The 18,376-nt window shown below is 33.6% G+C and overlaps 3 protein-coding genes across 4 annotated transcripts; 1 reads left to right on the forward strand and 2 right to left on the reverse strand.

The window, feature by feature from the left end:
• Positions 1 to 606: 606 nt before the first annotated feature.
• LOC111410421 (GTP 3',8-cyclase, mitochondrial-like) lies at positions 607 to 9,014 on the forward strand. 2 transcript variants are annotated; one of them, XR_002705683.1, is made up of 7 exons: positions 607 to 876; positions 1,949 to 2,551; positions 2,742 to 2,914; positions 2,996 to 3,187; positions 6,325 to 6,393; positions 6,997 to 7,107; positions 8,452 to 9,014. XR_002705683.1 is itself a non-coding variant. In XM_023040737.1 (7 exons), the coding sequence occupies exons 1-6, from the start codon at positions 817 to 819 to the stop codon at positions 7,078 to 7,080; spliced, it is 1,176 nt and encodes a 391-aa protein (XP_022896505.1). In that variant the 5' UTR covers positions 611 to 816; the 3' UTR covers positions 7,081 to 7,107; positions 8,452 to 9,014. The 2 variants fall into 2 exon arrangements, 1 of the variants encoding a protein (XP_022896505.1); XM_023040737.1 differs by having other exon boundaries at positions 611 to 876; positions 2,742 to 2,909.
• Positions 9,015 to 11,066: 2,052 nt separating this feature from the next.
• On the reverse strand, positions 11,067 to 11,543 carry LOC111411365 (VQ motif-containing protein 25-like). The gene has a single exon (XM_023041904.1). The coding sequence runs from the start codon at positions 11,541 to 11,543 to the stop codon at positions 11,067 to 11,069; it is 477 nt and encodes a 158-aa protein (XP_022897672.1).
• A 4,060-nt stretch (positions 11,544 to 15,603) lies between these two features.
• On the reverse strand, positions 15,604 to 16,080 carry LOC111411366 (VQ motif-containing protein 25-like). Its single transcript, XM_023041905.1, has one exon. The coding sequence runs from the start codon at positions 16,078 to 16,080 to the stop codon at positions 15,604 to 15,606; it is 477 nt and encodes a 158-aa protein (XP_022897673.1).
• Positions 16,081 to 18,376: the final 2,296 nt, after the last annotated feature.

Consider the following 18,376-nt stretch of genomic DNA (forward strand, 5'->3'; position numbering starts at 1 on the left):
ATTTTGCTCTGCCGGTTTTAATTTCCTTATTCCGAGCAGTTGAGATACAATGGCTAAACTATTGCTGGCAATATTCTGATATTCAGTGGAATTCTTCATCAGATTCTTCACATCTTCAACATACTTGCGTTCACTTCATTGAGAGAAATGAGAGAGTGAGCGAGAGATTTAGGGTTCTTCGAATGGGGGATTGGTGTGTGCATTTTGGTTTTTGCTCTACTTTTTTTCTTGAATAATTTAATTTTGTCAGACACTCTTTCAAAATTTTGTACAATTTCTTTGATTGGTCAAATCTCATTTAATTAGGACCTATAGGATAATTAAAATTAGTTTTAAGGGTAAATATGTCTAAAATTGTCTAAAATTGACATTCTTGCAATGTAAAAAAAAAAAGTGACATTTTTGTAAATACAATACCAAAATTTGACTTTTTGTAATTTCCTCGTAAAATATTTAAATCAAGTCTGTATGGGAAGATTTCACACTGTGGCTACAATTTTCCGAAGTAATATAAATATGAAAAACGATGGTTGACCTTTGGTGCAGGGCACGAAATGTCTCTTTCTATCCCTTTCTATACTTCCACCTATAGATTTTGTCTTACTGCCATCTGTTTCTTTTTACCATTTTTATAGAAGAGATGGTCCTAAAATCCAAATCCGATTCCAATTCGTCTTTATCCCTTTCATCAATTCAAGGGTCGGAATCCGATCTAATCCAACGTTTCTTCATTACATCGTTCACTCGTTGAGATTCTGAACTTCACATAGACGGAAAAAAGAGCAGAAATATTTGTGGGATTAATTTGCTTTCCTCATGCGCCCCTGCATCTCCAAATTTTTCCAATGGCATCGCGGTTGCAGAAATTTGAGCTCGGTACACCTCCTTGCCTTTTTTTTAAAATAGTTTTACGTTGTTTATGCAGCACTAAGTGCTTTTGCTCCCAATTTTGTAATATATTTTTTAGAGGTGAACGGGGCTGTGTATCCACTAATTAAGGAAATTAAGTGATTTATCAGGTGCACGACGACTTCGATTTGAACTGGGTTTTTATTTTGAATTTACATTTGTGGGAGTTTTTCTTCGTACACGCACGTGATTATTCAAAATGATCTGAGCGTGGTTTATGTATTTATTACTTCATAGATTTTGAATTTGAATTTGAATTTGTGGGAATATGTGTGATTGAAAAACTCGGACGGGATAATTTCTGTTCTTTGAATTTGAAAAAGAAAAGGGTTTAAGAAAAAAACCGATTTTTATTGTTAAAGATATAAGCTTCAGAAGGATGTCGATAGTTACAATTATGAGCAGACGCAATTTGGAAAATAAGTGATTTCAAAAATTAAGATAGCCTTTACGATGATTGTTTCCCCTCCTCCATTCATTTTCGGACACGGGAAGGGGAATTTGGGTGCATTAGTTGTACCATTCTTTAATTTACATTATTGTGGTCAATTCATTTGCTCTGTATGAAGAGTAATTTGTTTTTTCACTATGCTAACTAGTCAGTATGCCACTCCAAAAACATAACATTAAAGCGCCATTGGAGTTTGAAGGGTTTGTATGTAGAATCAGAAACCAACAAAGATTCATCTGTCATCTGTCATTGTTTTTACTAGACAAACTAATCATTGTAGTTATTGAGTTTATAAACCATACTTTTGGAATGCAGGGCTTAATTTGACTGTGTTTTGTTAGTACTTCTCTATTTAAATTCTTTGTCTTCGAAAAAAATTGCAAGTAGTTAGTTTAGCAGTTGATCACTTTTCCCTTCTACCCTTTGACCACATACCTTCATTTTTCATTTCTGTAACTTTTGCTTTCCTTTTTATTTCTGTTTGTTGCATTGCCTGGCAGTCTGCTGATTGACTTTGAGTCTTTGATAATGTATTTTCATCACTTATTAATCTGCAATTAATTAATTATTGTCCTGTTAAATTAACAGGCTAAGATTCTGCATAGAATCAGGGACACTCAACATTTGAGAATTGGCCACATAAATGTATCCACATCGAAGATGTTCTCAACTTCATGTGGAACGTTGTCAGAAGATGCAATTAAAGATAATCCTGTCTCTGATATGCTAATTGATTCATTCGGGAGGCAACATACTTACTTGAGGATCTCATTAACAGAACGTTGTAATTTAAGATGCCAATACTGTATGCCAGCTGAGGGTGCAGAGCTTACTCCTAGCCCGGAACTTCTCTCGACGAATGAGATTGTTCGTTTAGCTAATTTGTTTGTAAGTTCAGGTGTAGAAAAAATTCGTTTGACTGGTGGGGAGCCAACTGTTAGGAAGGATATTGAAGAAATATGTTTACAGTTGTCAAATTTAAATGGATTGAAGACCCTGGCCATGACTACAAATGGAATTATTTTGGAAAGAAAGCTTCCATCTTTAAAAGAATGTGGCCTTAGTTTGTTGAACATAAGTTTAGACACACTGGTTCCTGCAAAATTTGAATTTATGACCAGACGCAAAGGACATGAAAGGGTAATGAAGTCCATTGATGCGGCAATAGAATTGGGATATAATCCTGTCAAAGTAAGTTTTATTATATTTTATATCATCATTTTGACCTTTTTGTATTCAATTCATACAACTGCCTTACGAGCTGGCACAGAGGTTGGTTATCTTGAACACTGAAAGATATTTAATTTATTTGGTTTCTTCTTTTCCACTGTGAAGAGTGTTTAGGACAATTCAAATAAATGCTTTGAATTTTCTTTTTCAGCTGAATTGTGTCGTAATGCGGGGATTCAATGATGATGAAATTTGTGATTTTGTCGAGTTAACACGTGAGAAGCCAATCAATGTCCGTTTTATTGAGTTTATGCCTTTTGATGGAAATGTCTGGAATGTGAAGAAACTCGTATCGTACTCTGAAATGTTGGATAGAGTGGTAAGGTAGAACTCTACAATATTTGACTCTTTTACATTATGATTTTCTTTTGTGCATGCCTTGAATGGCTCAATTTTACTGAACAGGCGAAACGGTTTACAGGGCTTCAAAGGATTCGGGACCATCCTTCAGAGACAGCCAAGAATTTTAGAATTAATGGCCACCAGGGTACAGTTTCTTTTATCACATCAATGACTGAGAACTTTTGTGCTGGTTGCAATAGATTGAGACTCTTAGCGGACGGAAATTTTAAAGTTTGCCTTTTTGGACCCTCAGAGGTGAAGTTTTTCATCATTCTTCATATATTTGCCTACTTTCTTGTCATAAAATTCATTCATACTCTATATTGAAACTTGTGCTGCTTTTTCTCATGGTTTACTATCTATGCATTTTTTCTGTCAATGTTTTTAATTAAAAAAACAAGTCTATATACCTCACTGTATATGTGTCAGAATGGGCTGCAGACAGCCAGGCCAGAGGTGGCTTGGGTGGGACCGTGCCTGTTGATGGGACCACCAATAAGTCCATAACGGTGGGTTATGTCAGGCCTGCTTTCCTGCAAGTTGGCCACAGACCGATTTAAGAAAAATGAAAAAACAAATCTGATAATGTACATCTAGTGATGTGGAATTTGGACTACAATTCTTTTTTTCTTTTCTTTGTTTGCATAATTTTCTGCTTAATATCCCCAAACCTCATACATTTTGGAAATTTCTCACACACGTTCTCTCAATTTCACCATCTAACTTGTATTACATTCAATTAATGTTAGTATAATATTTTTACAGAGTATTGTTTAAACTTGTTATATTTTTCATTCTTATTCTCCTAAATTTACTCTTAAAAATAAGTATGGTTAGATTTTTTATTATCATAATATGGATCCAAATTCAAGTTATTCCAATTCATTTTCTCTTACATCCCATTGTTTAAATTTTATTGAAATATGAACATGAAATTGGGTGAGCATAATATAATTTCTTTTATGTATGATTTAGTTTGTGCTTTTGTAATGTAGATTATATTTGCGTTCTCATGATACTGATTTGAATAAGATTGTTAAAAAACAAGAGAATTTGTATTTGACGAATTGTAGAATGTAATCACACTAGTTTCCAAATTGTTCAACATTTAGTTGATTTTTTTAGAAATTTAATGGACTTCAAGTTATGAAATGGTAAGAGTCTTGCAAAGATTATAGTCGTCACAAAGCTTTATCATGGAAAATATGTTGTACACTATCTTAGTTCTTATATTGTTCTAGCTAACTCCATGAGCATTTTACTAATATTTGACATAGATTGGAAAATTAATTTGAAAACTACTAGAAACTGATATTTATATTAGCTGCCAGAATATATACACATAGTAATTTATTTGGTGTAGAATTTTATCTGAGTTAAATTTTTGAGAACTTACCTACTGACTTAAATATAAAGGTCAATGAAGTTCATTGCATGTTGTAAAATGTATCATAACTATATTGGTTCAACTCTTCCTCAAATCATAATTTATCTTTTATTGAGTTATTTAAATATATCTAATGTGATTTTACTTGTGAAGTACAATTAGATAATGTAGATATTGTACAATGATTATTTTTTACCATGGCTCATCGTTTACTAGCACCTCCGATGTCAACAATAATTTTAAATTCTGTCATAAGGTTAGTAGATGAACGAGCAACACTGAATATAGAATTAAGAATGCTAACATGATGGACAAATATTGGTTCCATAACGAACAATTTTAACAATACTAAAATATGAGATGATTAGTTTAAAAACGAGATCTATTTAGATCTTAAACTAAATGATAGGTGATAATGCTAACTAGCAGACAAAGATTGGTTCCATAATGAACAATTTTAACATCTAAAGTATGAGATGATTACTTTAAAAACAAGATCTATTTAGATCTTAAACTATTGTGATAGATCTCGTGGTTAACTGTGATTGATACAATAGTGCCTTTGAAATTGTACGCTAAAAATAAATTCACAATCAATATTATTATGTTGGTCATCTATTTTATGTCTGCCTTTATTTCTATTTCAATTCCTCTTTTAATACCTACTTATGTGAAGAAGAACATTTTAAAGAATAAAACAAGAGTTTCTGTAATCAGGGCGGTTCTTCCTGTGGGTCATGCTGGACCTTCTAGATTTTCTGACAGTCTAGCACACCTGAAATCTAGGCCTTAACGTGTGCAATCTATCTTTGTCACGGCACTATTGACACCTTTACCAGATTCTCAGAAAAGATGTCTCCATGTAATGGAAAAAGAAACGGCAATGTTGTTGCTCCATAGTGCAGAATATGCATTGTCCATTTCTAGACTTGGAGAGGTGAAGGCCCAAAATAGTGCCAATATAACTCAAAGAATTGTAGATAATAAAGGCCGTGTTAATCTCTCTTTTGTAGACTGCCTTTTGTCAATTAATTTGTAAAGTGGCATTTTCTTGTCATCGCCTAATGCAGAAATAAAGAATGGAAAAAGAAACGGCAATGTTGCTGCTCCATAGTGCAGAATATGCATTGTCCATTTCTAGACTTGGAGAGGTGAAGGCCCAAAATAGTGCCAATATAACTCAAAGAATTGTAGATAATAAGGGCCGTGTTAATCTCTCTTTTGTAGACTGCCTTTTGTCAATTAATTTGTAAAGTGGCATTTTCTTGTCATCGCCTAATGCAGAAAATGCTTTATCCGTTTAACTGGGGGTTGCCAAATGTATTCTTGGTTTCAAGCATTGTTGGGTTTACTTGTGTTTATCATATATTTCTACAGCTTGACATCATCAATCAATGTCCCAGTGTTTCTTCTCAAATTTTCTTTTGTGCTGTATTGAGCAGATGATACTTATAAATCTGCCATTTGTGGTTAACTATATCTTTCTCAAATTTGTGATATCGAGTTAATTTTTATTGTGTTTCCACCGTATATTCCAAACATTGCTCCCGTTAAATATGACAAAGGAACCAACCTTCAGTAGATGGAATGAGCAGGTAACTAATGGGTTATTAGTATGAAATTGGGAAAATACCCACCTATTACTTTTAGCGGTTGGGCGCCCCTCAAAGTTCTTTGAGGCAGCAATTTCTTCTGTCAAGTAATTTGAATGCAGATCTTGCTCTGTTGCTGGCAATTACGCGTGTGTGACAGAAATTGAATATAAGATTAAGTGCGCAATGAAATTTATATTTGATATTTGTTTCATCTCTGTTAAAATCTAGTGTGCATTTTATTCTAGATCAATTTTAGTATTTAGGTGTTCTTCATCCGATAGTTTGGTGCAGATTGTTGTGCATGCATTATTCAGAGTGACATGAGTGTGAAACAATTTAGCAATCTACTTTGTGAAGGTTAAATTTGAACTAGGTATTTCATTAGTCTTATCTCAGTTCATTCCTTTCAGGTTAGCTTGAGGGATCCTCTGCGTCATGGTGTTGATGATAAAGAACTCAAGGAGATTATTGGGGCAGCGGTATGTACTAACTATTGTCTCAAATACCATTTATCTAGTAATTGCTGAGAATTCCTTCCCCTCCTTTCTCTTTTCTCCCTATTCATGGGTTGTGGCTAAAGATTATGTCTCTGTTTATTAGAGATTTTTTGAGAATTGATTTTGTGAAAAGTGATTTTTTTGAAGAATGTGTGGTCAAAAAGTATGGAAAAGTTATGGATCCATGTGCAAAATTATTTTATTGGAAAAATGTGTTGTTGAAAGAGAGTTTGGGGGAAAATGAGATGCTGAAAATGTGGGCCAAACATGGGCTATGTAAGCTCACATTTTTTCCTCATCACATCAATTTTTAATTGGCTTTTGGTGATTTCTATTTGGAAAGGAAAATAAATTTTATAGGCAATGCATATCAGGAGCCCTCACCAGAAAATAAAATGTCACATAAACTAACATATTAAAAAGAGTGCAGAGATCATAGAAAACTATAACAATTCTCTCTTTGGTGGCTTCTCATCTTAGTTGATTATAAAGGCTGAATTCTTCAGTTTCCTTCCTATTGTTTTATATGTCTTCTATAATGTGAAATGTCTTGTTATAACTTCTGGCATTTACTATCAACTTCAGGTGAAAAGGAAGAAAGCTGCTCATGCTGGGATGTTTGACATTGCAAAGACACCAAACAGACCGATGATACATATTGGTGGCTAGGACTCATCTTTAGTTCAATAGCATTTTGTAAGTTTTTATCAAAGCATAGTCCAGATTATTCCTACTCTTATGTTTGTAGCATTACCTGTTCCATCATCAGCACTTGAGATTGTAATTTTAGCTATTTAAATCGTGTTTCCATGTTCAAACGTTGATTAAAAAAAAAGGCTAGCTACATTTGGCACCTACACTTTTGTACCGGAATAACAAATTGCTCAATTGGACGTTATCAGCTTCCTATCTTTTGAACAAGCGTGAAGCATGTTTGTTGACAACTCTATGATGGCGACCCAACCATCTCTTCCAAAAGCTCAAGCTTGAGGGTGATTGAATTCCACAACTATTAGACCCTAACAATACCCCCACGGCCTCAAATCCGACGTCCATGACGGCCCACTCCAAAATGACCTTTGCTTTATCCGGCCAGCCTTTCTTTGGGGGCTGGTATTTGACACTTCACTTGGGTTGCCCCTTCTAAGATTCGAACCTGTGACGTGGTTCTGCTCTGATGCTAATTGGTGGGAATCTAACCATCTCTCCCAAAAGCCTAAGCTTGAGGGTGATCGAGTCGCACAACTATTGGACCCTAACATATTATCTTTTGTAAAATTTGAAAATTACACATTGGGAGCTAACCCCACCCCCTCAGAAATAGAAAATAAATAAATAAATAATAAATAGTAAATATCTAGGACATAAGGACATCTCTTGCTCACCTTTGTTTCCATTTATGGCCATTAGTCGCAGACTCGCCATTTTGGGGTGGTAGACCGATTTAAAATGATTAGTTGAGGGATCGAGTGGACTTGTATTATCCTATCCAATAGCTAAAGGAGACGACGTTGAGTTCCAATTTAAGTGCCACTAATTGCAGCATATGCATGTATCTGCTGTCACTGGAGAGCACGTGTGTAAAAAAGTGATTGATTAATTTGAAGAGCTTCCTTTATCGGATAAAATATGAGATCTTACATTTTCACAGCTTTGCGTTCTTTATAGCAGAAACTTATTGAAAGCATATGGTGGTCTAAATAGCTTTATAAAATGTTGGGTGCACATGCTTTTGGTTACCCCGCCATTACGAGGGATGAATCATTGTTTTTGAACAATATTTGCCTTTCTTTAGATATAGTAAAACTTTTCACTTGCTCGTATGCCAACTTTATTTTTCTAGCCAGTCGTACTGAGATATTGCACAAGCCATCACAGTCTATGCAATATTCAAAAACGGTGTTTTATTTGGTGGGTTATACTGTTTACACCTGGACGTGTTTCTCACTTTCACATCTGTTGTGGTTCATATTTTGTCGTTCATACTGGCTACTTCAGTGATTGTTTTGGACTGATAATGCCTTTGTCTTTCTCTTTCAGGTGTTGAACACATCACTTGGTCATGCCTAAGGGGTTATTTGACAAAGCTTTTGATAAAAAAAATTTGTAGATTTTGATAGAAGTTGAGGTAATATGTGGTTGAAAGTTGATAAAAGGTGTGGGCACATGAAATTTGCAGTTGAAGTTGAAGTTTTACCAGTTAAAAAGTTAGAAAAATTTAAGAAAAATTTATCACCTAGGCACTATTACTATTTATTGATCTCACATTCTCTTGACCTGATCTGAAGAATACAAAACAGGCAGAAAAGGGAGTATGGGAAGAAAATAAGGAAATAGCAAAGGAATGAGGTCATACTTCCATGTTAACTTTTTGAGTTTGTAAATAAGAAGGCTGATAGTAGTGAGAAACAGCTCATCCATTTGTTAGCTATGCATGTAATGGCACTTTTGAATAGTCATTGATACAGGTTTTGTTGTGCTACTTGAATTTATACAGTTCTCTTCAGTAATAGGTGATGCTTACCCAAGTACTCGAAAGAAATTCATAGAGCATGTCAAGATTTGTTTCATAATAAATTGATCCTCCATATTCTTTGGTGTTTTCTTCCGTTTTGAATGTTTCACCGATACTCAATGGAACGTGGAATTGGACTGACTGCTTTTTCCATTTGGAAAATGATGATTTGATATTATGAAGTCATATAATGTTTTGTGAATTACAATCATGTTACAATGACATAATGGTTGACATAATTCTTGACATAATATTATATGATATTGAATAGTTTAAAATACAGTCAACTATTTTCATTCAATTATCTGTTGTCACTGTCAAAAATAGATTAATCCTTTGAATTAAGCTTGTACAAATTAGTTGTACAATGAGTTTGACAATGTGCGAGGTGTAAAGATTTTAGTCGTTGATTTTCAAATCAATGGTTAGAATTTTTGTCAACTTACACATTGTCAAATTAGTTGTATAAGTAGCATGATTATTGTTTTTTGACTTTTGTATCTTACTTCTCTACATATTTGTTTGTCACAAGTATTAAACAATGATGTGAATGTCATATGTGGGTGTTTACCCGTATACATATCTCTCATGTAAGAATCCGTACTTTACCACTTGATAATAATGATAGAACAGTAGGAAGTGAGTCGAGTTATAGACCGTCAATGTGGAGTTCACCTCATCTCTTGATCACAGTAAACTCCAAGCAGGATTTAAATTTAGCATTGAAAGGTTCGCACTTGCCCCTTTAGTCCCAAACGTAAATTATATATGTCATAGGCTTGTAGCTGATTCAAGGCTGATGGACAGGGGGCACAGGTTAAGGAGGGAACAAGCTTCTGACGAAGTAACAAATTCTATAGGTTGACTTGCTTTTACAGTTGTCTAAATATTTAGATATGAAGTTCTAGAATTAGAACTGGCACATATAATCTGAACTTCTAGAATTAAAACTGGCACATTAAATGACAACTCGATTTTTTAACTTGTGTCTTCAAAAAAATAAAATCAGCATATTTTGTAGCCACCATTGAATTAAGTGTTGTGCCTAGGAGTGCTAAATGGAGCGAGTCGAGCTACTCATACCATTGGGCTTATCTAATGCTCACAATATGGGGGTGAGCTGAGCATGAGCGAAGCTCGCTCCACAAGCTTGCCCCTTGATGGGGTGACTTAGCTAAGCTGGTTCGTGCTTTTTATTGAAATTGCATATTCTCTCAATTCAGCGAGTGGGTTTGCATGGTAAAACTGTAGTTCGACTCGCTTCAAAAAACAAATCGTATATCTCAAATTGATAATAAATACAAAATTTATCGAAGTTAATCAAACAATATCACAAACAATGTTGATCATTGGAAAGCATCCATTTCGGAAACTCTCGACATAATTCATGAAAGAATAAAGAATTTTATAATTGCTAGACCTATTTGTCTTTCATTGTTTTAAAATTCTTTTTTCTTCATGTTCATTTTCAATAATACATTCATACAATAAAATATTTTATACGTAATCCTAAATTATTTTCCTATTTTTTAACTATATATTCTCTCAAAATTTACTATTCAAAACATTATTTTTCTAGAAAAATGACCACCAAACTAGATGTTTCATTTCAATAAGTTTGAAAAGTCCAAACATCCGTACAACCTTCTTTTCGGCTTTTGGAGCAATTGCTTTATTTCTCGTTGAGGAATCTCTATTGGTTTTTCTTCATAAGTCGAATTTGGTTTTATGTCTATCGATTCAATCTTCAGTACATGATAGAGATTTTCAATGTATTTTCTTAACATGGATACATGAAATACACTGTGCACTTGGGACAATTATGAAGGAATAGGAGAGGGATTTTCAATTCTCTCAACAATAAGAAACAGACCAATGTATTTCAGGTTCAATTTCCATCTACGTAATTACAAGATTGTAAGCCCTTTATAGAGTTAATATTCTTATCGAACACAGAAAGAAATTAAACAATCCAAATGAAATGAAAAATGAAATCAATCACAAGTACTCAAACAGATAAAGAGAATGAACGAACACATAGAAAATCGAAATCCCTGACCGATATCTTCAAACTAGAAGGGATCAAACAGTAGTTTCTAGGAAGAAAATCTGTGATCATACACGATCAATATTTATTCTACTAGCAAAGATGCATCTCTCCAAGCAAGTTCATTTGAGAAGAAGATCTAAACGGGGGCAGATGAAATTCATTCATCTCTTGAATATTTATAAAGCAATCCACATCTCCAAGAAAACTCATAAACCCATTTGAACTATGTCCTACATATAACATTTCTTCACTGATTTCCTTCTTCATTCTGTGTTTGCTACTCTGTGATACAGGCACATCTCCTGATGAATCCATTTTCTTCATTGACTCGCTAACATTATCATTGCCCTTCTTTGTACTTTTCCCTTTTCCTTGTCCCGTTGTAGGTTTACCTGTGAGTCTTTGTACAAGCTCTCGAAAATTTTCGACATCTGTCTTTATAATCTCTGGTGCAACTATGTGAATTACACGTATCTTTGGCTTTATTTTGGATATTGTGTGTGAATACTTGTCCAGCCCCAACTTAGAAGGGGTTAATATGGTCTCACATGTCTGTGGCTGCTTCATGATCTCTTTAGAGGGAGGGAGGGAGGGTGATATGTTGGATAAACTTAGAAGATGGAGCTCTCTCTCTCTCTCTCACACACACACACTATATATATATATATATATATATATATAACAGGTTTATCAATTTGTGTTTATCAATTATTGCTCATCTATCAACATGTATTTTTTATAAACATAATTTTTTTTTTCCTCTCCGCTGCCGTCGGACATAAACTTGGTCTATGGATAGCTATATTCCTATTGTCGTTCGAGTGAACTCTAGCGAGTCACCACTTCAAGTTCAAAAATTTGATCAAACTTTCTTCCTTCTCTTATCTAGTTATAATCCTAGAGGTAAGATTTACTGCCCCTTCCCGTTCGTAAGATATAGTAAGAATCCCGCATAAACTTTAATGGTATTTCAACTAAAAAAATATACACATGCTAGAATTCTTAACAAATAAAATTGTTCTCCTGCTCACAATGGATGAGATAAGACTGCCCCTTTGCTGATATGAAAATAGAGCCCTATTTACGGTTCTCTTCAAACACTGGCGGATTCAACTTCCGGCATGAACACGGGCTAATACAGAAAAAATATATATATATTACACATAAAAAAAAATTTACTAATTTTTTTTTTTTTAAAGGGATTTGGGGCTGACGGATTGGCGTGCTCGTCCCTGAATCTGCCCCTGTCTTCAAACATAAGAACCTCAAATAAGGTTCTTTTCAAAGTAGGCAAGATAAAACTTCTGGTCGTGGGCAGAATAATGAGAGTGTTCTTAACAGCTAGACATGTCTAGTTGGGGGCAATTCCAACAAAAAGTCCAAATATGGGGAGGAAAAAAAACAAAAAAAACAATCTTGCCCTTTGGAAGTGATGATAAGATGGATTTTTGTCTGACAGGCTTGTAAATAATATAAATGTGCAATATNTTTAAGTGCCACTAATTGCAGCATATGCATGTATCTGCTGTCACTGGAGAGCACGTGTGTAAAAAAGTGATTGATTAATTTGAGGAGCTTCCTTTATCGGATAAAATATGAGATCTTACATTTTCACAGCTTTGCGTTCTTTATAGCAGAAACTTATTGAAAGCATATGGTGGTCTAAATAGCTTTATAAAATGTTGGGTGCGCATGCTTTTGGTTCCCCCGCCATTACGAGGGATGAATCATTGTTTTTGAACAATATTTGCCTTTCTTTAGATATAGTAAAACTTTTCACTTGCTCGTATGCCAACTTTATTTTTCTAGCCAGTCGTACTGAGATATTGCACAAGCCATCACAGTCTATGCAATATTCAAAAACGGTGTTTTATTTGGTGGGTTATACTGTTTACACCTGGACGTGTTTCTCACTTTCACATCTGTTGTGGTTCATATTTTGTCGTTCATACTGGCTACTTCAGTAATTGTTTTGGACTGATAATGCCTTTGTCTTTCTCTTTCAGGTGTTGAACACATCACTTGGTCATGCCTAAGGGGTCATTTGACAAAGCTTTTGATAAAAAAAATTTGTAGATTTTGATAGAAGTTGAGGTAATATGTGGTTGAAAGTTGATAAAAGGTGTGGGCACATGAAATTTGCAGTTGAAGTTGAAGTTTTACCAGTTAAAAAGTTAGAAAAATTTAAGAAAAATTTATCACCTAGGCACTATTACTATTTATTGATCTCACATTCTCTTGACCTGATCTGAAGAATACAAAACAGGCAGAAAAGGGAGTATGGGAAGAAAATAAGGAAATAGCAAAGGAATGAGGTCATACTTCCATGTTAACTTTTTGAGTTTGTAAATAAGAAGGCTGATAGTAGTGAGAAACAGCTCATCCATTTGTTAGCTATGCATGTAATGGCACTTTTGAATAGTCATTGATACAGGTTTTGTTGTGCTACTTGAATTTATACAGTTCTCTTCAGTAATAGGTGATGCTTACCCAAGTACTCGAAAGAAATTCATAGAGCATGTCAAGATTTGTTTCATAATAAATTGATCCTCCATATTCTTTGGTGTTTTCTTCCGTTTTGAATGTTTCACCGATACTCAATGGAACGTGGAATTGGACCGACTGCTTTTTCCATTTGGAAAATGATGATTTGATATTATGAAGTCATATAATGTTTTGTGAATTACAATCATGTTACAATGACATAATGGTTGACATAATTCTTGACATAATATTATATGATATTGAATAGTTTAAAATACGGTCAACTATTTTCATTCAATTATCTGTTGTCACTGTCAAAAATAGATTAATCCTTTGAATTAAGCTTGTACAAATTAGTTGTACAATGAGTTTGACAATGTGCGAGGTGTAAAGATTTTAGTCGTTGATTTTCAAATCAATGGTTAGAATTTTTGTCAACTTACACATTGTCAAATTAGTTGTATAAGTAGCATGATTATTGTTTTTTGACTTTTGTATCTTACTTCTCTACATATTTGTTTGTCACAAGTATTAAACAATGATGTGAATGTCATATGTGGGTGTTTACCCGTATACATATCTCTCATGTAAGAATCCGTACTTTACCACTTGATAATAATGATAGAACAGTAGGAAGTGAGTCGAGTTATAGACCGTCAATGTGGAGTTCACCTCATCTCTTGATCACAGTAAACTCCAAGCAGGATTTAAATTTAGCATTGAAAGGTTCGCACTTGCCCCTTTAGTCCCAAACGTAAATTATATATGTCATAGGCTTGTAGCTGATTCAAGGCTGATGGACAGGGGGCACAGGTTAAGGAGGGAACAAGCTTCTGACGAAGTAACAAATTCTATAGGTTGACTTGCTTTTACAGTTGTCTAAATATTTAGATATGAAGTTCTAGAATTAGAACTGGCACATATAATCTGAACTTCTAGAATTAGAACTGGCACATTAAATGACAACTCGATTTTTTAACTTGTGTCTTCAAAAAAATAAAATCAGCATATTTTGTAGCCACCATTGAATTAAGTGTTGTGCCTAGGAGTGCTAAATGGAGCGAGTCGAGCTACTCATACCATTGGGCTTATCTAATGCTCACAATATGGGGGTGAGCTGAGCATGAGCGAAGCTCGCTCCACAAGCTTGCCCCTTGATGGGGTGACTTAGCTAAGCTGGTTCGTGCTTTTTATTGAAATTGCATATTCTCTCAATTCAGCGAGTGGGTTTGCATGGTAAAACTGTAGTTCGACTCGCTTCAAAAAACAAATCGTATATCTCAAATTGATAATAAATACAAAATTTATCGAAGGTAATCAAACAATATCACAAACAATGTTGATCATTGGAAAGCATCCATTTCGGAAACTCTCGACATAATTCATGAAAGAATAAAGAATTTTATAATTGCTAGACCTATTTGTCTTTCATTGTTTTAAAATTCTTTTTTCTTCATGTTCATTTTCAATAATACATTCATACAATAAAATATTTTATACGTAATCCTAAATTATTTTCCTATTTTTTAACTATATATTCTCTCAAAATTTACTATTCAAAACATTATTTTTCTAGAAAAATGACCACCAAACTAGATGTTTCATTTCAATAAGTTTGAAAAGTCCAAACATCCGTACAACCTTCTTTTCGGCTTTTGGAGCAATTACTTTATTTCTCGTTGAGGAATCTCTAGTGGTTTTTCTTCATAAGTCGAATTTGGTTTTATGTCTATCGATTCAATCTTCAGTACATGATAGAGATTTTCAATGTATTTTCTTAACGTGGATACATGAAATACACTGTGCACTTGGGACAATGATGAAGGAATAGGAGAGGGATTTTCAATTCTCTCAACAATAAGAATAAGAAACAGACCAATGTATTTCAGGTTCAATTTCCATCTACGTAATTACAAGATTGTAAGCCCTTTATAGAGTTAATATTCTTATCGAACACAGAAAGAAATTAAACAATCCAAATGAAATGAAAAATGAAATCAATCACAAGTACTCAAACAGATAAAGAGAATGAACGAACACATAGAAAATCGAAATCCCTGACCGATATCTTCAAACTAGAAGGGATCAAACAGTAGTTTCTAGGAAGAAAATCTGTGATCATACACGATCAATATTTATTCTACTAGCAAAGATGCATCTCTCCAAGCAAGTTCATTTGAGAAGAAGATCTAAACGGGGGCAGATGAAATTCATTCATCTCTTGAATATTTATAAAGCAATCCACATCTCCAAGAAAAGTCATAAACCCATTTGAACTATGTCCTCCATATAACATTTCTTCACTGATTTCCTTCTTCATTCTGTGTTTGCTACTCTGTGATACAGGCACATCTCCTGATGAATCCATTTTCTTCATTAACTCGCTAACATTATCATTGCCTTTCTTTGTACTTTTCCCTTTTCCTTGTCCCGTTGTAGGTTTACCTGTGAGTCTTTGTACAAGCTCTCGAAAATTTTCGACATCTGTCTTTATAATCTCTGGTGCAACTATGTGAATTACGCGTATCTTTGGCTTTATTTTGGATATTGCGTGTGAATACTTGTGCAGCGCCAACTTAGATGGGGTTAACATGGTCTCACAAGTCTGTGGCTGCTTCATGATCACTTTAGAGAAAGAGAGAGAGGGAGGGAGGGAGGGAGGGAGGGTGATATGTTGGATAAACTTTAGAAGATGAGCTCTCTCTCTCTCTCTCTCTCTCACTATATATATATATATATATATACATGCTAGGATTCAGTTGGAGAGACAAGGTGAACCATATATTGAGGTTGGTAAATGGATATTAAGTGGAATATTTTCTTTAGCTATGTTACTATTGTCGATCGAGTGAACTCTAGCGAGTCACCACTTCAAGTTCAAAAATTTGATCAAACTTTCTTCCTTCTCTTATCTAGTTATAATCCTAGAGGTAAGATCTACTGCCCCTTCCCGTTCATAAGATATGGTAAGAATCCCGTGTAAACTTTAATGGTATTTCAACTAAAAAAATATATACATACTAGAATTCTTAACAAATAAAATTGTTCTCCTGCCCACAATGGATGGATTAAGAGTCCCCCTTTGCTGATATGAAAATAGAGCCCTATTTACGGTTTTCTTCAAACACTGGCGGATCCAACTTTCGGCATGAACACGGGCTAATACGGCAAAAAACAAAAAAATTACACAAAAAAATTTTACTATTTTTTTTTTTAAAAGGGATTTGGGGCAGATGGGCGGGCTGTAGCACTGACCTGCACGTCCCTGAATCCGCCCTTGTCTTCAAATATAAGAACTTTAAATAAGGTTCTTCTCAAAGTAGGCAAGATAAAACTTTTGACCGTGGGCAGAATAACATGTCTAGTTGGGGCAATTGCAACAAAAAGTCCAAATATGAGGAGAAAAAAACAATCTTGCCCTTTGGAAGTGATGATAAGATGGATTTTTGTCTGACAGGCTTGTAAATAATATAAATGTGCAATATGTACATATAATATTCAGAAAGTTGAAAAACTAATTAATTAGTCTTATTTTGTCCAATTAATAATGGTTTATCAACTTAATACCTACCATTTGCACAAGAAAATCAACTCTTCTGATGATTATGCAACATGCGTTATTGTTTTAGTTGGAAAATAAAGTAATCAGTCAACCAACCCTACTAATGTAGAGGCATATCTATATCTTGTTTGTACAAAAAAATTTCGCAGAGTAATGACTCTCGAAATGTCCATTGATGACCTTTTCCGAAGAAACAAACAAGAAATATATTTTTTACAACAAAAAGTTTCTTCGCTAAAATCGAAATTTATAAGGGTACGTTTGATTGCCAATATTTTTCATGAAAAATGCGTTTTTCACCCAAATTCCTATCTTTGTTCTGTTTTATTGACATTTTTTTTCTATGGAATACATTATCTTACTTTTGGTCATGTAATAATATTTTTTCTCAAAATTAAGAAAAATATTTTCTTAGGGGGAATAAAATTTTATTTTTCAACGAATTCACTTTCTCTGTTTCTCTCTCATCTATCAACTCTCTCTCTCAAATGGACAAGTATATTATTTTTTAGGTTAAAAATTAAATCAATCAAATACATTTAATTGACAATTTTCATGCAAATAAATTTTAGGCAATTAAATTGTCTAAAATTTATTTTCTTTCCATACAAATTCCATGTTTACAATCAAATACACCCTAACTATAATGATGGGATATATTTTCACCATAAACCAACATTTAGCTCAATAGTAAGTTGATACGTAACATACGGCAAGTTTTCATATGATAAGATTCTGGAGATTACATTAATTATGCTCTCTTTTTTTCTTTTCTTTTTTATTTTTTTATTGTAACTTTCATGCTCTACATCATTTTTACAGTCTACTTAATTAAGTTGAGATATCCATTCTACTTGTGATACGTTATGTGTTAAATTAAGGGTGTTTTGATTGCAAACATAGAATTTGCATTAAAGAAAAATAAATTCTAGACAATTCAATTGTCTATAACTATTTATATGTACATTATTAATTAAATATGATTGATTAATTTAGTTTTCAACCTAAAAAAATATTATATTTGTCCATTTTTTATTGGTAAGTAGATGAAAGAGAAGGAATAGATGAGAGAGAATGAATTATTTGAAAAATAAAAACCAATCCTCCTAAAGAAAATGTTTTCCTTATTTTCAAGGAAAATATGATCACACGACTAAAAGTTAAAAAATATTTTTTATGAAAAAATTGTCAATCAAACACCACAAAAATGATAAGTTGGATAAAAATGACATTTTCATGAAAAATAAAGCCAATCAAACATATTCGAAGTGTGTATAGAAGTGGTGTTGAGAAGAAAATAATAATAATAATAATAATAATAATAATAATAATAAAGTGATTGGGATTTTAGTGT

This window comes from Olea europaea, chromosome 15, assembly GCF_002742605.1.
Source record: "Olea europaea var. sylvestris chromosome 15, O_europaea_v1, whole genome shotgun sequence".
Classification (NCBI taxonomy): domain Eukaryota; kingdom Viridiplantae; phylum Streptophyta; class Magnoliopsida; order Lamiales; family Oleaceae; genus Olea; species Olea europaea.